The following is a 24,190-nucleotide window of genomic DNA, read 5'->3' on the forward strand; positions in this document are numbered from 1 at the left end:
TTAAAATAAAATGTTTAACATACACATTTTACAGAATAGATAGAGTTTATGATGTCCTATTGAGTAACTATCCATATCCCAATCATGTTTAGGTAAATGGGCTTCTACTGTAATATTTTATAGTCTGACAATATTTTCCAACAGTGTCTGAACTCTTGAGGGTATGGCCAATTTTAAAGTCACTCAATCATTCAACAAATATTTTTCTGATGCTTTTTATACACAGTTACTTTGCTGAGTGCTGAGGATATGAAGAAGATAAAGAAGTGATCCTTTCTTCATTGTACCCAGTACAATCTCAGTTTGGAGCAAAGGACAATGAATACTTTCATTTCATTCACTTCTCATAAATCTTTTGAGTTTCAAAGTCAGAACAGTGGTTAAAAGCTTGTCCTGCTATCCCTCTTAGGCAAGAAGAAAACATTTCTCCACATCTTTTGATGGTGAAATAAGCTCTAAGTTTTTATTTATCCAAGTGCTTTCCCAAAAATTCAGAGGGAGAAAAGGCCAGGTCCCTCCCCTAAAGGGAGTTAGGGAAGAAATGGTCTGTGGCAATGAGTTACTGATGGAGAAAGACTATTTTGAAATTTATTTGCCTTTATCTTATTTACTTGTGTTTCTATGTAAGTATACTAGAAAGAATCTGAGAATGTGAGCTGGTTTCAAGAAGTATATGATAACTAGAACACAGCAGCAAAGAATATGGTTTTTAGAGTGACCTCTTCTTTACTGGGAAAACGTCAAACATAAGGAATTTCACTATTAATTGAAACACAGCCTATAATCTACTCTTGTCTCTATTTTGATCACAGAGAAAAGTATACAACCCTTGAGGCTGTGTGCTGGAAGGGAAAAGCTGTTTCTAGGTGAGAGGTTTCCCCGGAGGGACTAAACAGAATGAGGAAGAACAGAAAACTATGGTTTATAAATTCAACTTGAAAAGATGGAAAGTTGGGCAGTTATAATGGAAAGAGTGGACTGTAAGGGTCTTCCCAGTGTCCTTCTGGAATAAACCATGAGATGTTCTCTCCTGCCCTCTGCAGCATACATGAAGTCTCTCCTAACAAGAGAGCCAGCCAACAGCAGGTGTCTCCTGCAGAGCAACCTGCATCTCTTTTTTGGCCTGCAGATCATTCATGTGCATACACTACCTGAAGACCCAGGTTGTCCTGTCTGGACCACAGGCCCAACCTGAGTCTTCAGGGCAGCTGTGCTGACTAGAGGATGAGAAAGACTGGTGCTCTCGTTGTGAGAATGACTGGGATAGATCAGGTGCTACCTCAAGATCCAGCTGCCTCAACTGGGGTTCCTTTCCTATCTTATCATTCTGTATATGTTCCCCACGGGGGAGCCTGGTGGGCTTCCATCTATGGGGTCACACAGAGTCGGACACCACTGAAGTGACTCAGCAGCAGCAGCAGAGCAGACATGCTTGAGTAAGGAGGATAACCTTTCCAAAGAGAACAAGTTTGGTGGTGGGTTCTTGAGTTACAGGGTTTTACAGGCTCCCTGGCAGGGGTACATAGAAAAGAGGCTGGTCTCTCTGAAATGACTCTAAAAACTAAAGAATTCTTTTAGGGTAGCCTTCACTATAACAAGTGAGAAAAGATATTCCTTCATCATGTCCTAAAATGACCTAGAGAACTGAGGAGTGAGTCCAGAAAGAGCTTGCATCCTGAAGGAAGGTGACAGTGGGAGGAGATAGAGGATAAAATCGTATATGACACTAACATATTTTGTTTTTGTAGAATTCACTTTTTGAAGTTAAGTTTGAAATTCAGGGTGGATTTTCCAGAGCTTTCCAAATCCCTTCACAACTCTTTGCCCTTCCCCACCAGTTCTATGGGATGTTTTAAGAAAAGAAAAATGGGTTGATTACACAAGATAGAGAAAATTTTGAATACCTTCTGAAGATGTAAATCACTTATTTTGAATTGTATAAAACTGGGAGGACAGCATCCACCAGGTCTCAGAGTTAAGACCTGGTTGGAATAAACAATGCAGCAAAACCATCAACATCTAAGTGAAGCACAGCAAGCCTGGAAATCAGCTCAGCTGTGAGGACCTGTGTTGAGGCGAAGATCAGAACCAGGTCCAGAAAGCAGCAGAGTCATTCTAAATTCAAATCAAAAGATTTTGCTCATAAGATGCTACAGGAGAAAGAGAGTTACATATTAAAGAGGAAGTTCTGCTACATGAAGAGGGTACTTCTGATTTTAAAAAGGAAGCTGGCTGTTTCAAAAAACTTGAAAATGCTAAATCAAAAGCCTTTTTGTCTACATGAAAACTTGTATGTGAATGTTCATAGGAGTGTTATTCACAGTAGCCAAAAAGTGGAAACAACCCAAATGGTCATCAGTTGATTGATGGATAAACAGAATGTGGTATATTCCTACAATGGGACATTATATAACCATAAAAAGGAATGAAATACTGACACATACTACATGATAAACCTTTAAAGCATTTACTAAGTGAAAGAAGCCAGACACAAAAGACCACATATTGTATGATTCCGTTTACATGAAATGTCCAAAATAGGCAAATTCATAGAGATGGAAAGATTAGTGATTGCCAGGGGCTGGTGGTTGGGGAGATGGGGAATGACTGCTAATGAATACAGATTTTTTGTGAAGTAATGAAAATGTTCTGGAATTAGTGCTGATGGTTACATAATCTTGTTGAATATACTAAAAACCTATGAATTATGCACTTTGTGTGGTTGTATTTTATTAATGTGTAAACATAAAGTGATACAATAAACATGACAGGGCATATAGTTTTTTTAACTGACATTCAGCTGATGTACAATATTATATGTTACAGGTGTACAATGTAGTGATTCTTAATTAGGCACTTTATTTTTTTAACTTTTAATTTTAGTATTGGAGTATAGCCAATTAACAATGCTGTGACAGGTTTCAGGTGGACAGCAAAGGGACTCAGCAGTACATATTGAATTAGGCACTTTTAAAAGCATACATTTTATACTATTATATTTCAGTTTAAAAGTCTTTCTCATCTTGGCTCTAACTGGCAAAGCAGTTATTAATTAAAAAAAAGGTATAATAACTTGGAATCACAGACTTTGCTTAAAACATCATCATAAAGCTTTAACAAAGAAAACTGATTATAAGCCAATTAGTTAATTACTCTTAATCCTAAATTTTTATATCCTCATTTATGCTCCAACTTGGTGTCTTTGCGTTATTTAAGAGCTTGCTCTGTTTTGCCAGTAACATTATTTTACTCTTAAGTAATGAAGCACTGGAGGGGGAATGGAGGCTGGGTGGTTGTGGTGATCTATGGCTTCTTTGCTCCTCTAGCCTTTACTTCACTGGTTGCAGAAAAACTGGAGCAGATCTAATAAGCATTTCTGTGTCTTGCTTCAGCTGCATCAAAATGATAGGAACACATTCCATGACCCATAAGAGAAAGAACCCACAAATCTAGTATTTTTACCTCTCAATGTTCCTAATACTTGGGAGTAGATGTTCTTCTGGGATCTGGGGCAGGGAGAGATAATAATTAAGAACCTAAAAGTATTACATATGATAATTCTTGGATCTCTACAACTTCTGGTTCCTAGAGTACTGTACTTCTTAGTCTGCCTTTCTTCTTCCTCAGTAATTACTTCAAGTAGAGACTCCTCATTATAGAGCATAAGAAATTCATTTTGGGCTCATAAATATGTCAGACAACTTACATTACAAGGAATAGAGGGTTTCTAATCAATCCTGGGTGTTCATTGGAAGGACTGATGCTAAAGCTGAAACTCCCAATACTTTGGCCACCTCATGCAACGAGTTGACTCACTGGAAAAGACTCTGATGCTGGGAAAGGTTGGGGGCGGGAGGAGAAGGGGATGACAGAGAATGAGATGGCTGGATGGCATCACTGACTCTGTGGACATGAGTTTGAGTGAACTCCGGGAGTTGGTGATGGACAGGGAGGCCTGGCGTGCTGTGATTCATGGGGTCTCGGAGAGTCGGACACGACTGAGCGGCTGAACTGAACTGAACTGAATCCACTGACACTGCCATGTTGAATATCATTGAATGCACAGTGGCAGTACTGTAAAATACCTTGCCCCCCCAAATACCTTGCCCCAGTGTCTTTGTGGGGGGTGTGCATGTGTATGGTTTCTCAGTAATTTGGGGTGAATTAAGAGATGTCAAAAGAGAAGGCTAGAATTGATGGTCAAGGATCCTAGGGATGATCTTTATGTTGTACATATAATAGCTGATGGAGCTGTATCTCCTGCATGCCAAAGTGTCTTTTGAATGCCTGGTTTCAAAGAGGGGAGAATTGTGCACGTTTATCAGTTGATGGAATGATCAAAGTGAAAAAACTGATGACTGTAGGGGACAAAGGGGCAAGGGCCTGAGAATATGTATTTCTATCCAGTTCCCAGGTGATGCTAATGCTGTTAGCTGGGAACTACACTTTTAAAGCCACTGACATAAAAACAGGACCAGAGAATGACTAGCTAAAGAAGGGCAGACGACAAGCTCACTGAGGAGAGATCAAAGAACTGAGAAGCTCATGGATTGGATGCTTCATCTACCGAAAACTCACGAGAATCCCTTGCAAGTAGTATTGAAAAGTATCATAGAGCCAGGAGCTAAAATCATCAAGGAAGGGACCTGGGGTTGGCAGATGACTACAATCAAGGAAGGGTAGGGCTTCCCTTGTGACTCAGGTGGTAACGAATTTGCCTGCAATGCCAGAGACCTGGGTTTGAGCCCTGGGTTGGGAAGATCTCCTGGAGGAGGGCATGTCAACCCATTCCAGATTCTTGCCTGGAAAATCCCATGGACAGAGGAACCTGGTGTGCTACAGTCCATGGGGTCGCAAAGAGTTAGATACGACTGAGCAACTAAGCATGGTGGGTAGAGAGTCTGATGACATTAGCTCAAAGTTGGAGGATGGTAGTTTCAGAGAAGTGGGAAAAAGAATAGTCTGGAAGTTGCAATTAAACGCAAGAACATTTACTGCTTCCTCCAGATCCAGTGAGATGGGGGTGCAGTGGGAAAGAAGAGTCACCATTTCACATGGCTATAGTACCCCTAGGCGTCCCAGGTGGTGCCAGTGGTAATGAACCTGCCTGCCAATGCAGGAGACGTAAGAGATGTGAGTTCAGTTCCTGGGTCAGAAAGATCCCCTGGAGGAGGGCACGGCAACCCATTCTAGTATTCTTGCCTGAAGAATCCCATGGACAGAGTAGCCTGGCGGGTTACAGTCCATGGGGCCACAAAGAGTTGAAGCGACTTAGCACATACCCTTAGGGAGAGATGGGTTTCAGACAGAACAAGAGGGTAGAGGGAATGTTTAGAAGAGTTTGATGACCTAGGACGTTTTGCCAGTGAATGATCAAGAGGGCACAGTGAAAGATTTCAGGGCTGGACTCAGAAATGGGATATACAAGAGTAGGGTGAGGAGGTGAGTGGTTATGTGAACTCCTGGACTTCTGTGGCGACTGATGTAAAAAGGGATGAAGGGCTATTAGATTAGTCCTGATCTTAAGGCAGAGAACAGTGAAGCTGTGTGCTGGGTAGGTCCATGAGGGGAATCACGGACTGACCAGAAGCAATCTGAGTTCTGGGAGCTCCTTTCACTTCTGTTTTGGAGGTTGGGAAGGGCAACACATATTAGGAGTACCTGGATATCTGGGTCTCAGTCTTACTTCTATAAGAACATGTGTAATTTAGAGTGCATTTACCCCCCAATTTTTTGCATACACATAAACATACTAATTACAAAAAGGGATCACATTGGTATATTTGTTTTACAATTTATATCTTTATCTTGACAATTGATGTGAATACTTAGAAAGGATGGAGACAAAACAGGACCTGATCTCAGAAGACATTAAAGGTGGAGGGAAATACATCTGTTGAACTCATCCTGCAAATTTATATGTCCCACTGGCCAGATCCCTTTACTTTTATTAAAATCTGTGGTGGTTAAATGAAGTAGAAGGGAGAATAGTTTCCTGCTGTACTGATGAGTGCTTTGATTTCTATTCAAATATTTGCAGCACTGAACCCAAGAAACCGTCAGCACCTAAAGCTGAGGGAGAAGAAACATTTTCCCTCAATGATATGAATGCTCAATCTTAATGAAGGTATGGATACAAACCTAGAAAGTAAAAGAAGAATGCTTCAGAAGAAGCTTTTAATAAGATTCCAGAGTGTGTTCTTCTATAATTTCATTTTCATAATTATTCTACATTTAAACATATATGAAATTATATAATATCTAAACTTTGAAAAGACTCATAATATTAGATCATTAACCTAGGAAGGCTCTTGATTCCCCCTGGAATAATATCTGAGGCACATATTACTGATCAGGGTCAGAAAAAAACAAAGTAAGTTCTAGTAACGATGCAAATCCTACCCACCTTGAAAGATTTCTCTGACCCTCTTGGGCATCCAAAAACAAATAAAAAACAAATGCTATACTGAAAGTAAGTGGCCAGAAAAGTTCTTTTCCAAGCTAAATCTGTTGGGATGAAGGTAGGACTTCTAAGATGGCAAAAAGGAATTTTCAGGATTTAAATAAACAGCTCATATGTGGAGGTACTACAACAGGGGTTGAGGGTGAAGTGGTGAATAACAGAGCACCCCCTCAGAATGCCTACAGTCTATAATCAAGAGACTTTCATCCTGTGATAAGGTAAAATGTTTTATACTCTTAATGGGGTTCTCCCCTCTTGTCAGGGGAGGTAATGGGATTTTCCCCAGAACTCCATAGGTTTTTAGGTGTTACAAGCTAGAGGAATTAAGAGGCTACAGGTCTGGGTGAGATCTGAGTCTTCCTGAGGCACCAGCCTCAAGTCCTAGAAGGGAACCAGTTGTCAGGTCCTTTTGAATGCATCCTTGAGAAGCCAAGGGCCAGGAAAGAGATGGCCTTCAGGCAAGAGAGCACAGTTTCTACTTGAGAAGCAGGTAAAGCAGACAAGCAAAAAATCCCTTCGTTTGATTATTCATTCACTTATTTGTTTATTCATTCAATAAATACTTATTTAATGCTATCATTTGTTAAATAAAGGCCGATGGAGGATAGTGCCAGGCAAAGAAACTTGAGAGGGACTCATAAATCTCTCTGCATGTGCTTATTTTAATATTTCATCTTTATTAGATTTAGGTTTTGGAGCTGGAGATTATAACTTTGGAGCCTGAAGTGGTAAAAGAGAAGATAGGATATGAATCAGGCTGTCAGAGAAGACTGTCTGATTAAAGTGTGACTTAAAACCTGCAAAAAACAATGGGAACTATCATCTAACCCTTTACTTTATTAGCATGAGTCCTATCAATTTAGAATTTGAAATAATATAAGCAGAGCAGCCTGACATTTTCTTTTATACTCTCTAGGAAGAAGAGTTCTGTTAAGCCAATTTCACTTACTCTTAATCATCAAGATTAGACTACCAGAGAGCTTGGGTTTGAAATAATGGATTTATGATCTAGCCATCTAGCCTCCCTTACTGGATTCCCCAAGGACCAAAAACTTCTATTTGTAAGATAGATGGAGAATATTAACATGGACCACAGCCTTGTCTAACTCAATGAAACTATGAGCCATGCTGTGTAGGGCCACCCAAGACGGATGGGTCATGGTGGAGAGTTCTGACAAAACGTGGTCCACTGGAGAAGGGAATGGCAAACCACTTCAGTATTCTTGCCTTGAGAACCCCATGAACAGTATGAAAAGGCAAAAAGATAGGACATTGAAAGATGAATTCCCCAGCTTGGTAGGTGCCCAATATGCTACTGAAGAACAGTGGACAAACAACTCAAGAGACAGAGCCAAAGCAAAAAGAACATCCAGTTGTGGATGTGACTGGTGATGGAAGTAAAGTCCGACGCTGTAAAGAACAATACTGCATAGGAACCTGGAATGTTAGGTCTGTGAATCAAGGTAAATTGGAAGTAGTCAAACAGGAGATAAAAAGAGTAAACGTTGACATTTTAGCAATCAGGGAACTAAAATGGACTGGAATGGGTGAATTTAACTCAGATGACCATTATATCTACAAGTAGCACTCCTAACAACAGAAGAGTCTGGAATGCAGCACTTGGATGCAATCTAAAAAATGACAGAATGATCTCTGTTCGTTTCCAAGGCAAACCATTCAATATCACAGTAATCCAAGTCTATGTCCCAAGGAGTAATGCTGAAGAAGCTGAATGGTTCTATGAAGACCTACAAGACTTTCTAGAACTAACATCCAAAAAAGATGTCCTTTTCATTATAGGGGTTTGGAATGCAAAAGTAGGAAGTCAAGAGATAGCTGGAGTAACAGGCAAATTTGGCCTTGGAGTACAAAATGAAGCAGGGCAAAGGCTAACAGAGTTTGGCCAAGAAAACACACTGGTCATAGCAGACACCCTCTTCCAACAACACAAGAGAAGACTCTACACATGGACATCACCAGATGGCCAGCACCGAAATCAGACTGATTATATTCTTTTCAGCCAAAGATGGAGAAGCTCTATACAGTCATCAAAAACAAGACCGGGAGCTGACTGTGGTTCAGATCATGAACTCCTTATTGCCAAATTCAGACTTAAATTGAAGAAAGTAGGGGAAACCATTAGACCATTCAGGTATGACCTAAATAAACCCCCTTACGATTATACAGTGTAAGTGACAAATAGATTCAAGGGATTAGATCTGATAGAGTGCCTGAAGAACTATGGATGGAGGTTTGTGACGTTGTACAGGAGGCAGTGATCAAGACGATCCTCAAGAAAAAGAAATGCAAAAAGGCAAAATGGTTGTCTAAGAAGGCCTTACAAATAGGTGAGAAAAGAAGAGAAGCTAAAGGCAAAGGAGAAAAGAAAAAATATACCCATTTGAATGCAGAGTTCCAAAGAATAGCAAGGAGAGATAAGAAAGCATTCCTCAGTGATCAGTGCAAAGAAATAGAGGGAAACAACAGAATGGGAAAGAGTAGAGATCTCTTCAAGAAAATTAGAGATACCAAGGGAACATTTCAGGCAAAGATGGGCACAATAAAGGACAGAAATGGTATGGACCTAACAGAAGCAGAAGATATTAAGAAGAGGTGGCAAGAATACACAGAAGAACTGTACAAAAAAGATCTTCATGACCCAGATAACCACAATGGTGTGATCACTCACCTAGAACCAGACATCCTGGAATGTGAAGCCAAGTGGGCCTTAGGAAGCATCACTATGAACAAAGCTAGTGGAGGTGATGGAATTCCAGTTGATCTATTCCAAATCCTAAAAGATAATGCTGTGAAAGTGCTGCACTCAATATGCCAGCAAATTTGGAAAGCTCAGCAGTGGCCAGTGGACTGGAAAAGGTCAGTTTTCATTCCAATGCCAAAGAAAGGCAATGCCAAGAATGTTCAAACTACCGCACAATTGCACTCATCTCACATGCTAGCAAAGTAATGCTCAAAATTCTCCAAGCCAGGCTTCAATAGTATGTGAACTGTGAACTTCCAGATGTTCTAGCTAGATTTAGAAAAAGCAGAGGAACCAGAGATCAAATTGCCAACATCCACTGGATCATCAAAAAAGCAAGAGAGTTCTAGTAACACATTTACTTCTGCTTTATTTACTAAGCCAAAGCCTTTGACTGTGTGGATCACAACCAACTGTGGAAAATTCTTCAACAGATGGGAATACCAGACCACCTGACCTGCCTCTTGAGAAATCTGTATGCAGGTCAAGAAGCAACAGTTAGAACCGGACATGCAACAACACACTGGTTCCAAATAGGGAAAGGAGTATGTCATGGCTGTATATTGTCTCCCGGCTTATTTAACTTATATGCAGAGTATATCATGCAAAATGGTGGGCTAGAGGAAGCACAAGCTGGAATCAAGATTTCTGGGAGAAATATCAACAGCTTCAGATACGCACCGATGACACCACTGTTATGGCCGAAAGTGAAGAAGAACTAAAGAGCCTCTTGATGAAAGTGAAAGAGGAGAGTGAAAAAGTTGGCTTAAAACTCACCATTCAGAAAACTAAGATCATGGCATCCAGTCCCATCACTTCATGGCAAATAGATGGGGAAACAATGGAAACAGTGAGAGATTTTATTTTTTGGGGTTCCAAAATCACTGTAGATGGTGACTGCAGCCATGAAATTAAAATATGCTTGCTCCTGGGAAGAAAAGCTATGACCAACCTAGACAGCATAATAAGAACCAGAGACATATTTTTGCTGACAAAGGTCCGTCTAGTCAAAGCTATGGTTTTTCCAGTAGTCATGTATGGATGTGAGAGTTCTACTATAAAGAAAGTTGAGTGCTGAAGAAATGATTTGAACCGTGGTGTTGGATAAGACTCTTGAGAGTCCCTTGGACTGCAAGGAAATCCAACCAGTCCATCCTAAAGGAAATCAGTCCTGAATATTCACTGGAAGGACTGATGCTGAAGCTGAAACTCCAATATTTTGGCCACCTGATGTGAAGGACTGACTCATTTGAAAAGACCCCAATTCTGGGAAAGATTGAAAGTGGGAGAAGAAGGGTCAACAGAGGATGAAATGGTTGGATGGCATCACCGACTCGATGGACATTAGTTTGAGTAAGCTCTGGGAGTTGGTGATGGACGTTGAAGCGTGGCGTGCTGTAGTCTATGGGGTTGCAAAGAGTCAGACACAACTGAGCAACTGAATTGAACTGGAGAAGATTAAGGTACAGTTTTACGTCTTAGAACAGAATGGAAATGGTCCAAGCCAATGCGATAAAGAAACCTCTAGCCTTAGTAAAATTAACACTGTAATAACACTAACATTTAGGACTTTAAGTAATTCACTGAATAAGACGAGAGTATGCATATCCAATTGCTATTTCCTCCAGAGAAACTTCCCTGAATTTCACAAGCTGGGATCTCGCTCTCTCCATCCTCTGAACTCCTGTAGCGTTTCAACTCTCTCTCATGGAATCCATTCTTTTCACTCTGTATCACAGTAAATAGCTCGATCTCTTCTACTAGACTGTGGGCTCTGAAGAGGCTTATGATGTCTGAAATCCCCGATTGTATGCTCTACACAGTACATGCGTAAGCTATTTAGAAACTATCCTTTTTAAATCATTTTGGCAACTTCCATTTTACATAATAATGTATTAACTACGTTGAAATAAACTTCCATGCTCATGATGGAGCCGTTCCTGCCCAGGAGCTCCTGCCAAATCACCAAACCAAAATCTGGATAACTTATATGTCCCTGTATATGGTCCACTTGACCAAAAATGTAGTATATTCAGTCAGCCAATCCCCAAGTGCCAAGCCAATTCTGGGCCTTCTCACCCCAAACAAGCTTGACTATGGGGCACCAGCCATTCATCTACTTTCTCCTTTAATAATTTTTTAACAATTATAAAAGTGATATTTACCCCATTTTTGAAATAGGTCCTGCTAAAGTTCACATCTTGCAATACTTTGACAACAGTTTTACTCTTAGCAGTTTCTTAGAAAATTAAGAGTTTTAATTTGAACTTTCTAATAATTTAGACACCTTTCCCCCTCAGTTAGCGGAGAAGGCAATGGCAACCCACTCCAGTACTCTCGCCTGGAAAATCCCATGGATGGAGGAGCCTGGTAGGCTGCAGTCCATGGGGTTGCACAGAGTTGGACATGACTGAGTGATTTAGCAGCAGCAGCAGCCCCCTCAGTTAGTGAAATCTGTAAGGTTTCACTAGACTTAAGCATTAGAGTATAGCTTTTTAAAAAAATCTTCCTTTTTGTTCACCTTAAAATTTTCCTCTTTTATTGACAAGTCCTCCCTCCCCACCCTACCCTCCACTCTTTCAATGGAGACAAGCAATAATGGAAACTTTTCCCAGGTTTTGTTTTTACTAAAATTAAGTAAAAGTAAATAATTTTCAGGGGAGGCTAGGGTTTATTATTTTAATCTGTGAATAATAGCTAACAGGTCATTGTCTCATAAAGCTAAAAACAGACCAAAAATGACTGTAATATCATCTGCTAAAGGTAATAAAACATGGAATTAAAACATCATTTATTATGTGAACTTCCAAAGCATTATATTTTTGCTTTTTTAAAAAAATTTACGTCCATGTCACACATGTAATTCACTCATTTGTTATTATTAAACCCTCTGAAACCTCAGCCACACCCCCTTTCTCTCCTCCACAAGCTTTTAAAAAAAAACAAAACTGAATACAGTTGATTTACAATATTATATTAGTTTCAGGTGTACATATAGTGGTTTGATATTTTTATAGATTTTACTCCATTCAATTATTATAAAATATTGACTGCATTCCCTATGCTGTACAATTATCTTTGTAGTTTATTTTCCACCTAGTAGTTTGTACCGCTTAATGCCCTTCCCTATCCTGCCCTATGTCCCACCCCTCAACCTACTAGTAACCACTAGTTTGTCCACTATATCTGTGAGTCTGTTTCTATTTTGTTATATTCATTTGCTTTAATTTTTAAGATTCTATATATAAGTGAAAACATACTGTTCTCTTTGTTCAACTCATTTCAGGCCTATGTGAGTAATGTCTATTATTCCAGGACCTACATGGTTGTTTCCTGTCACCTATTGACCAATTATATAGAACTTAACACAGTGAGAGAGTTCATGAGCAAAGAAAAGAAAAAAAGAGCAGAGAATAAGACATGGGATGAAAAGGAATCTGTTTTAAGTGGAAAAGTCAGAGATAGGGAATGACTGGAGAGGAAAAGGAAGAAAGCTATGTAGATAAGAACCCATGATGAAGAATTCTGAAACTCTAGGCTTACTTATTTTTCTATTTCTATTTGAATATCTGATTACCACATTGGTAGTTTTTGCTACTGATGTCTTTAAAAAAATATCACACTGAACCTTATCAAAAATCTGTTTTGCTGATCTACACAAAGTAATATCTAGACTGGGAAATTAGCTAACTTTTTCTATAAATGGCCAGACAGTAAGTATATTAGGCTTTAAGGTCTCTGTTACAATTACTCAACTTAGTAGACAGAGCACAAGAGCAGTCACAGTCCATATGGAAATGGAGGACTGCAGCTGTGCTACGATAAAACTATTCACAAACACAGGTGGCATCTGACCCACGGACCACAGGTTTCTGACCCCTGATTTATTTAAGCTGTTTAAAGCTGACTCGTGTCTTTAATTGGAGGATAATTGTTTTACAGGGTTGTGTTGGTTTCTGCCATACAGCAGTGTGAATCAGCCTTACATACACATGTATACCCTCCCTCTTGAAACTGCCTCCCACCCACCGCCCCCAGGTTGTCACATGCCAGCAGGGCTGAGCTCCCTGTGCTATATAGCAACTTCCCACTAGTTATCTATTTTACATATGGTAACATACATGTTTCAGTGCTACTGTCTGAATTCATTCCACCCTCTCCTTACCCCACTTTGCCTATAAGCCTGTTCTCCATGTCTTCATCTCTATTCCTGCCCTGCACATAGGTTCATCAGTACCATTTTTCTAGATTCCATATATATGTGCTAATACACGACATTTGCTTTTCTCTTTCTGACTTACTTCACTCTGTATAATAGGCTCTAGGTTCATCCACCTCAGTTCAGCTGACTCAAATCCATTCCTTTTTATGGTTGAGTAATATTCCATTGTATATAGGTAGGTACCACAACTTCTTTATCTGTTCATCTCACCCAATTTAGACTGATATCCTCTGTACCAATCTCTCAACATCCTTCTAGTATTTTTTATTTGATTCCCTCTCCCAATACAGATTTGAAATGTATTTCTGGAAAACAAATACTGTTCCTCTTGAGAAATTATTTTGAAATACATATTAAAATATTAATGATATATAATATTGTCAAGTAGATTTTTTCAGTGATAATCATCAATGTCAAATAAAAGCAATTCCTGTATGTCCCTTACATAAGTCTTTTAATTGAAATGTTTTGAATAAATGGAAAATTTTTGACTGTTCAAAATGTTAAAAAAATAAAAGTCTTAATTTAAAATTTATTATTCTTTTAAAAATTATTCTTAAAAAACTATACTGTGGGACTCCTGTGCTTTAAAATCTTTGTTAGCTAGCACTCCCTTAGAATGATCTCTTTTTTAATAAAAAAATTGAAGAATAGTTGCTGTATGTTACAGGTATATGATACAGTGATCCACAATTTTTAAAGGTTATGCTCCATTTATAGTTATTATAAACTACGGGCTGTATTCCCTCTGTTGCATAATATGTCCTCGTAGCTTATTTTTTACCTAGTAATTTATTCCTCTTACTCCCCTAAGCCTATATTGGACCCCACCCACTCCCCTGTCCCCACTGGCAACCACTGGTTTGTTCTCTATCTCTATATCTGTGAGTCTGCTGCTTTTTGTAAAAGAAACACTTTAGCATAGCATACAGGGTCATTTGTAAGTTGGCCCCAACCTACCTCTCTGATTTTATTTGCTTTTGAACTGTGGTGTTGGAGAAGACTCTGGAGAGTCCCTTGGACTGCAAGAAGATCCAACCAGTCCATCCTAAAGATCAGTCCTGAATATTCATTGGAAGGACTGATGCTGAAGCTGAAATTCCAATATTTTGGTCATCTGATGTGAAGGAATGACTCATTGGAAAAGACCCTGATGCTGGGAAAGATTGAAGGTGGGAGGAGAAGGGGACAACAGAGGATGAGATGGTTGGATGGCATCACCGACTTGATGGACATGAGCTTGAGTAAGCTCCGGGAGTTGCAGTGATGGACAGGGAAGCGTGGCGTGCTTCAGTCCATGGGGTCGCAAAGAGTCGGACACTACTGAGCAACTGAACTGAACTGAACTTTCTCTTCATTCTCTGTATACAAGAATAAAAACATGACCAGGAGATAAAAATACTGACATTTCAGGAAATGGTTACTTCTGGAAGAGAAGAGAATACTGGGGAGGGGAACCCTTGGGATTTCAACTATATCTGAGGTGACTTTTTTAAAAACGATGATATTAATGAAAATATTAAATAAAGATCTGAAGCAAAGCTACAGCAAAGCACTAAGATTTGATAAACCAAAGTGGTGAGTAGTAAAAAAGCTTTTTCTGTCATTCACAATACTTTTCTATTTGTTTAAGACAGAGGTTGACAAACTACAATTTGGCCCACTGCCCATTTTTTAAGACTTAGAGCTAAGAATAGTTTTACATCATTGAAAGGCTGTGTAAAAAAGAAAAAAGAAAAAACAAGACTATATGACAGAAACTTGTGACCTGAAAAGACTATAATATTAACTATTTGGCCCTGTATAGAAAACATTTGCCAACTTCTGATTTTAAATATTTCATGAAAAGATTTAAAAAATGAAGAAGTAAGGAGGCAACCTGGAAGAAGCACAAGATGGAATCAAGATTGCTGGGAGAAATATCAATAACCTCAGATATGCAGATGACACCACCCTTATGGCAGAAAGTGAAGAGGAACTAAAAAGCCTCTTGATGAAAGTGAAAGAGGAGAGTGAAAAAGCTGGCTTAAAGCTCAACATACAGAAAACTAAGATCATGGCATCTGGTCCCATCACTTCATGGGAAATAGATGGGGAAACAGTGGAAACAGTGTCAGACTTTATTTTTTGGGGCTCCAAAATCACTGTGGATGCTGATTGCAGCCATGAAATTAAAAGACGCTTACTCCTTGGAAGGAAAGTTATGACCAGCCTAAATAGCATATTAAAAAGCAGAGACATTACTTTGCAAACAAAGGTCCATCTAGTCAAGGCTATGGTTTCTCCAGGGGTCATGTGTGGATATGAAAGTTGGACTGTGAAGAAAGATGAGCGCTGAAGAATTGATACTTCTGAACTGTAGTGTTGGAGAAGACTCTTGCGAGTCCCTTGGACTGCAAGGAGATCCAATCAATCCATCCTAAAGGAGATCCGTCCTGGGTGTTCATTGGAAGGACTAATGCTGAGGCTGAAACTCCAATACTTTGGCCACCTCATGCGAAGAGTTGACTCACTGGAAAAGACCCTGATGCTAGGAGGGATTGGGGGCAGGGGGAGAAGGGGATGACAGAGGATGAGATGGCTGGATGGCATCACCGACTCGATGCACATGAGTTTGGGTGAACTCTGGGAGTTGGTGATGGACAGGGAGGCCTGGTGTGCTGTGATTCATGGGGTCGCAAAGAGTCGGACACGACTGAGTGACTGAACTGAACTGAAGGAGGCAACTGAGTCAAGGAAGGATGGTTTTGTTTTCTTACCTTAAGTATCTTCCTGAAACATTTTATATTGCTTGTTTCTTTAAATTATCTTTTCATGAATTATTTTTTCAACTTTTATGAATAAGTCTCATCAAAGTAATAAAAATTGTAACTATGTATGGCAGTAGATGGTAACAAGACTTATTTGGGATTATTTCAGTGTATACAAATATCAGGTTATTGTACATCTGAAACTAATATGTCAATTATACCTCAATTAAAAAAAAATGATGTACCTCTGTGGGAAAAAAGAAATCTCATCAAATTTTATTCTATGAGGTTGGAACTCATAGAAAATGAGTTCTATGAGGAACTCATTTAAAAGACCTATGGGAGAATCGTTTAATATGATTTTGACTTCAGTCAGTCCATACTTGTCAAAAAACTGGGGAGCTCACTTAGAGCTCAGTGTGCCACTTTTAGGTAGCTGTACTTAGATTGGTGACCCACTTATGAGCTGTCAGTCAGGCACACAGGAGAGATGCTGCATGGGATCTATTCTTGGCTTCAGGTTCACATTTTCTGCTTTCTGCAGTCTACCTCTGCAGAATTTGTTGTCCCCTCCGTGCTCATAGATGATAATGGGGCAAGAGGGCTAAACAAATTTCAAAACACTGTATTACAGTAAGAGTTTCTGGCCATAGTAGTTGTGAAACATTGGAATTTGTCATTACAGAAGGTAGATCTTTTTTTTTTAATGGGGAAAACAGATAACATGTTTAAATATTTTGGTACGCTGCAGATCACAAGAACTGTTAGATCTTATGTTATCATTTTGGTTACTATACAGGTATTTTCTTTATAAAACAGTAAGCATGTCAGTCTTGCCTATGTACATGAAAGGATTTTTAAAAATTTTTCTAATTAACTGACATAGTTTCTCCTCTTCAGCACTGACCCATGTTAACAAAAAGAGTATTACCAGCTGTGAATCAATGAGTGAAGAGACCAGAGATTTCACAGTAATGCTCAGTGGACAACTGAGCATCTTTTAGACCTAAATTATTTAATACTTTAAATGTGTGCTGTTCTAAACTTTAGCGTCACTGGTAACTAAAAATGTGTACAGGAGAACAACAGCCACAAAAATATATGAGGTAAAAATTATTCATCTGATCATAATATGTATTTTTTCCTGTTTGAATGAAAATATTAATGTTAAAATAATAACTTGTTTTTTAACTGGGCCATATATATGCCATCTCTAATATCCATTTGTTTTTTTAAAATTTATTATATTAAAGATATACAAAATGGCATGACAAAATACTGGTGATTCATTACCAGATTAAATATTACCGAGGCCCTGTGCACTCTTCCTCAGTTCTCTCTCTCTTCCTTCTTCCATGGATTAATCACTGTTCTGAATACTGTACCTGATGTATCCATGTATTTATTCATACTTTTTATACAATACAAATACCTCTAATAATTCCTATTATTATTTAAAACTAGTTTTATTGACTTCGCTTCATGTCTGAATTCATACATGTTGACACATATAGTGTATTCACATGGTAGAGACAGAGCTCACCAAATATTCTATGTGCTCCCATATGATTCTTAAGACTTCAGGTTGGAATCACTGGGCTGTGAGCAGATAGGAATTGTGTCGAGCGTGGGACAAGGTGGTTAAAAGCTCCATTTCTTTCTTAGCCTTCTTCAGTGAACTCATAAGCCACATCTTCCAGATGGGGCAAAGGGGCAGCTGTAGGAACATGGAACATCCATCAGTCTGGATCCCTGTGTGAGGTGGAGCAGAGCCTCTTACCAACTGCGTTGGACATGTAAAACGAATAAGAAGAATCCTACTGTGCTAAGACATGCTGCTGCTGCTAAGTCACTTCAGTCGTGTCCGACTCTGTGTGACCCCATAGATGGCAGCCCACCAGGCTCCCCCGTCCCTGGGATTCTCCAGGCAGGAACACTGGAGTGGGTTGCCATTTCCTTCTCCAATGCATGAAAATGAAAAGTGAAAGTGAAGTCGCTCAGTCGTGTCCGACTAGTAGCGACCCCATGGACTGCAGCCTACCAGGCTCTTCCGTCCATGCGATTTTCTAGGCAAGAGTACTGGAGCGGCTTGCCATTGCCTTCTCCGAAGACACACATCAGTTCAGTTCAGTTCAGTCGCTCAGTCGTGTCCGACTCTCCGCGACCCCATGAATCACAGCACGCCAGGCCTCCCTGTCCATCACCAACTCCCGGAGTACACTCAAACTCATGTCCACAGAGTCGGTGATGCCATCCAGCCATCTCATTCTCCGTCGTCCCCTTCTCCTCCCGCCCCCAACCTTTCCCAGCATCAGAGTCTTTTCCAGTGAGTCAACTCGTCTTATGAGGTGGCCAAAGTATTGGAGTTTCAGCTTTAGCATCAGTCCCTCCAATGAACATCCAGGATTGATCTCCTTTAGAATGGACTGGTTGGATCTCCTTGCAGTATAAGGGACTCTTAAGAGTCTTCTCCAACACCACAGTTCAAAAGCATCGATTCTTCGGCGATCAGCTTTCTTCACAGTCCAACTCTCACATCCATACATGACCACGGGAAAAACCATTGCCTTGACTAGACGGACCTTGGTCGGCAAAGTAATGTCTCTGCTTTTTAATATACTATCAAGGTTGGTCAAATACCTACAAATGGGCAGATAACTTCCTTTCTGGGATTATTCAAAAGTAATGCTATCAGCAGCAGGGTAAATTCAAAGCTTTCTGAAAATACTTCTACCTTGTAACTCTAGACTGACATTCATTCTCACTTGCATGATGAAGGATATTTCATATACTCTAATCTTTACCTTCTTTGAAGATCTACTGCACTAACAAAACTTTCAGAGATGTGCTTATATGTTCACATACTTTTTCTGGTATGTTAGTTTTGTTTCCCCAACTAAATTGTAAGTTCTCCACAAAGGCATGCAGTGAAGAGTGGCTTACTGGTTGAGGATGGTGAAACTAATATTAAATAACTCTCTCTGTAAGGCACCTTGCTTGTGCTTCATCTGACTTATCTTGATCATTATTATTCCCATTATACAGATGAGGATATTAAGACCAAGTAACTTTGGTCACAGAGCTGGGAAGAAGATAAAGGGTGTCAGGAAGGAATCTGCTTAACTCTATAAAGACTTTGCTTTTTAGCTTTTTCCACTGAACTTAGTGAGACCATGCCTAGTGTAGGGAAGGAGCTTTAGTGGAACATAAAATGACTGACAAAATTTTTCTGTTTTTAAATTTTGCAAACATTAGTACATTTCTTTGGAGACTTCTTGGGACTGAAGATTGTTAGGTCTTACCTTGATCACCTCTGGGGTCTGCTGAATCAAAACCACTGAGGTAGTGTCTTTGACTTTATCACCAATAGGACTTCTGCAGACTGACAGATTGGCCTGGGAGGAAGTTGTCAAGGTTTCTTGTAGAATTTGCATCATCTCTTTTTCTTGTGATAGGCTCCCTCTGCCTGATTTGCATTCAACCAATTCTTGAGCAAAATCTTCAATGCTTTCTAGAATCCGCAGTAAGAGGGCTCGATCCTCTTCCTCTATTTTGTGTCCATTGGTTTCAATAATCCTTGTTAGACAGGAAGGTGACACTTTTTCCGTGGGTGAAGAGACTTTAGATTTAGGTTCAAGATCTGGGAGCTGACCAATCAACTCACCCTGACTATTTAGAGAGTTAGCGCTTTTACCTTTAGCAAGTGGCTCTCTTAGAGAGGTCTCCATCTTCTGTGAGAAAGATTCCAAGTCCCTTAACAATTTATCTATCTCTTCCTGACTGTTAGAATTCATAAAATCTCTGTGGTTTCCCTCTTCAACTTTAGGAACTTTAGATTTAAGATCTTCTTCAGGTAGACTAACAACTGATTTCTCAAATATCTTACCAATTTCATTTTGCATTGAGGCAGGACATTTTTTAAGATGAGTACCATGGTCTGATAATTCTGCTCTATCTTCATTTACCTTTATCAACTCCTGAGAGGGTCCATTTTCTGTCCTCTGTTCTTGATATAATGCTTTCTTTCCATCTGACTCTTCTTCAATATATAGGGTTTCCATGAGATCACCAGAAGAAACATTTTCTAAAGGATTTACAGTTAGTGACTGTGATTCAAGTGGGACATCTTTTAGAGTTCTGGGATCACTTATCTCTAAACTGTATAAGGAATTTGTAGAGTTATTTGGAATGGGTTTTATAGTGTCTGTTTTTCTAGAACTGTGCTGGTCATCTTGCAATTCTATAGTTTGAAACTGTCCAGAGTCTAGGGCTGAGAGCTGGACAACATCTTCATACTTAGGGGGCTGTTCAGTGCCAAATACTGGGGAAAAGGGAGTCAGTGGTAAACTAGGCATATTACTGACCAGTTCTGTTAAATCAATAGTCTCATTATTCCCAGATTGCATGAATTCAAATGGTAGCTTTTTCAGGTAGGATGCTAACCTGGTCATTACATTCATATAGACAGTTTCAGAGCTAGAAATTGCATCATTACCATTTCCTTCATTGATGCTACTCCCTGTCTTTTTCTTTATACACTGTTTTATGATGTCTGTGCATTTTTTCAAATCTTCAGAGCATTTTAGCAAGATGTCTAAGCACATCTTTATGTCTGTACCAGAAGAAAAATTATCTATTTTATGTTTTTCTAAAATCTGAGTAACCAGGTCTTCTTCAGAGAAGTTGCGAAGAAACACTGAAGTCAGGTTTGTATCGAGTGAGTTTCTATGGGATAAAGATTTTTCCTCAAGTGAGGAACTCCGGAGTAAACCAAAGGATGGAGAGTTCCCATCATGGTTATAATGGCCACAGAGCAAGTCAAAATCAACTGACCTCCTGTTGAATGAGTCAGATTTAACTTTCCTTCCCTTTTTGTAAGCGGCATGGTTAGAGTTTTTGAGCTTTTCAAGGGAAAATTCTTTTATTTTCCCACTGGCAAAACTGATTGCTTCTCCTGCAATGTCCTTTAAATTACAGGTACTCTGAAATGTAGATCCTTTCCTGACCTTGGGTATGCCCGTGAGGGCTTGATGGGGATAGTCACCTTCAGCTGAGGAAAACCCATTTTCATGGGGCAGAAACAGAGAGTCCAGATCGGTATCTTTGAACTGAGACACAGGGATGTGTAAGAGGTCTGCACAAACACTATGATGTATCACAATGCAGTCAACTCCATGTGTGAAGGTGTGGCAGGTTCCAGTGCAATAATGTATCGCTTGCTCAAAACGCCGGTCTATCACCACACTGCTGTAGTGGTTCACAGTACTAACCACAAGTCTGTAAGTTGCTGCCATAATATCTAATCCACTGGGTGGTAGGATGTAGAATTTTCCAGAACTTGTTTCAAGTAAATTCTCCTAAATGACACTAAGCTAAAAATATATTTGACTGACAATGTTCAGTGGTTTCTTGCAAATATAATGACCTTTCCCGCAAAGGGAAATCATCAAAATTTGAGGTTTGGTAACTGTCAGATACAGTAGCTGTCGCACATGCGTGTTTGTATCAACAAGTCTAATAATTTAATAATTGTGCTTTCTAGTTTCATTTAGTAATATCATAATACTATAGGATTATTTTTAGGAATAAATTTTAAGAAGAATAAAGAATATTCTCTTTTAGTTCTTCAGCAGTTCTATGATGCAGACATTTATGGTCATAAATGTACTGTCATAAATCTCAGTTGGTAGTATAGAAGTACTGTGATAACTGAGTCCTCCAAAGGCTTAAATGATCCATTTTTTGGTGAATGACAGGAAAACCTATAATGAAAAAAGAAAATAATTTAAAGGAAATACAATCTCTTAATACTGATAGAATCTTTTATTTCCTCTTCTTTTGTATCCCACACTCAGTTAATTATCTTTTTCTTTGCCACATCACTGATGGCTTATCTTTGATTCAAGCCTTTGCTTCATTACACCCTAAACTCCTTATTACCTAAAGCAGTATTACCAGCTTTCCTGGGGACTCAGTGATTAAGAATCTGCTTGCTAATGCAGGAGATGAGGGTTTGATTCCTGAGTCGGGAAGATCCCCTGGAGGGGTAAACGGCAACCCGCACCAGAATTCTTACCTGGAAAATCCCAAGAACAAAGGAGCCTGGTGGGCTACAGTCCATGGGGTCACAAAACAGTCAGATATGACTTAGTAACTTAACTACAATAACAGTTACCTCAATTCTGCCTTGTTACAACTGCCTCTCAGTTGGCATTTGTAATCCCACCCTCCTTGCTTCCTAACATGACACTGACTAGCTTGGATATAGAGAGCTTTCTCACCTCTTACAGATCAAGAATTCACACTACTGATCTTTAACATGCATCATGGCAGGTCTAGCTTCTTTGACTCATTTTCAACAACTATTCCCATCCACACATAACCTTATTTTCTGCTACTGTCCTGCATCAATAGGACAGGTTGATGTTGCTTCCATCAATCTCAGTTCAGTTCAGTTCAGTCGCTCAGTCATGTCCGACTCTTTGCGACCCCATGAATCACAGCACGCCAGGCCTCCCTGTCCATCACCAACTCCCGGAGTTCACTCAAACTCACGTCCATCGAGTCGGTGATGCCATCCAGCCATCTCATTCTCTGTCGTCCCCGTCTCCTCCCACCACCAATTCTTCCTAGCATCAGACTCTTTTCCAGTGAGTCAACCCGACGCATGAGGTGGCCAAAGTATTGGAGTTTCAGCTTCAGCATCAGTCCTTCCAATGAACACCCAGGATTGATCTCCTTTAGAATGGACTGGTTGGACCTCCTTGCAGTCCAAGGGACTCTCAAGAGTCTTCTCCAGCACCACAGTTCAAAAGCATTAATTCTTCGGTGATCAGCTTTCTTCACAGTCCAACTCTCACATCCATACATGACCACAGGAAAAACCATAGCCTTGACTAGACGGACCTTGGTTGGCAAAGTAATGTCTCTGCTTTTTAATATTCTATCTAGGTTGGTCATAACTTTCTTTCCAAGGAATAAGCGTCTTTTAATTTCATGGCTGCAATCAGCATCTGCAGTGATTTTGGAGCCCCAAAAAATAAAGTCTGACACTATTTCCACTGTTTCCCCATCTATTTCCCATGAAGTGATGGGACCAGATGCCATGATCTTTGTTTTCTGAATGTTGAGCTTCCAGCCAACCTTTTCACTCTCCTCTTTCCCTTTCATTAAGAGGCTTTTGAGTTCCTCTTCACTTTCTGCCATAAGGGTGGTGTCATCTGCATATCTGAGGTTATTGATATTTCTCCCGGCAATCTTGATTCCAGCTTGTGCTTCTTCCAGCCCAGCGTTCCTCATGATGTACTCTGCATAGAAGTTAAATAAGCAGGGTGACAATATACAACCTTGACGTACTCCTTTTCCTATTTGGAACCAGTCTGTTGTTCCATGTCCAGTTCTAACTGTTGCTTCCTGACCTGCACACAGGTTTCTCAAGGGGCAGGTCAGGTGGTCTGGTATTCCCATCTCTTTCAGAAAGTTCCACAGTTTATTGTGATCCACACAGTCAAAGGCTTTGGCACAGTCAATGAAGCAGAAATAGATGTTATTCTGGAATTCTCTTGCTTTCTCCATGATCCAGCGGATGTTGGCAATGTGCTCTCTGGTGCCCCTTCCTAAAACCTGCTTGAACATCTGGAAGTTCACGATTCACATACTGCTGAAGCCTGGCTTGGAGAATTTTGAGCATGACTTTACTAGCGTGTGAGATGAGTGCAACTGTGCGGTAGTTTGAGCTTTCTTTGGCATTGCCTTTCTTTGGGATTGGAATGAAGACTGACCTTTTCCAGTCCTGTGGCCACTGCTGAGTTTTCCAAATTTGCTGGCATATTGAGTTCAGCACTTTCACAGCATCATCTTTCAGTATTTGAAATAGCTCAATTGGAATGCCATCACCTCCACTAGCTTTGTTCATCGTGATGCTAAGGCCCACTTGACTTCACATTCCAAGATGTCTGGCTCCAGGTGAGTGATCACGCCATCGTGATTATCTT

The 24,190-nt window shown here is 39.8% G+C and overlaps 1 protein-coding gene across 2 annotated transcripts in view; it reads right to left on the reverse strand.

The window, feature by feature from the left end:
• PPP2R3A (protein phosphatase 2 regulatory subunit B''alpha) overlaps window positions 1–24,190 on the reverse strand; it is a 254,163-nt gene that overhangs the window by 156,707 nt on the left and 73,266 nt on the right. For both annotated transcript variants that reach the window (XM_055413269.2, XM_055413262.2), the window contains one exon: window positions 19,499–21,958. In XM_055413269.2, coding sequence (XP_055269244.2) covers window positions 19,499–21,490 — 1,992 coding nt within the window. In that variant the 5' untranslated portion in view covers window positions 21,491–21,958. The remainder of the gene's footprint in view (window positions 1–19,498; window positions 21,959–24,190) is intronic.

Source organism: Moschus berezovskii, chromosome 1 (genome assembly GCF_049115385.1).
Source record: "Moschus berezovskii isolate FMDL1 chromosome 1, NW_MosBer_1.0, whole genome shotgun sequence".
In the NCBI taxonomy this organism is placed as follows: domain Eukaryota; kingdom Metazoa; phylum Chordata; class Mammalia; order Artiodactyla; family Moschidae; genus Moschus; species Moschus berezovskii.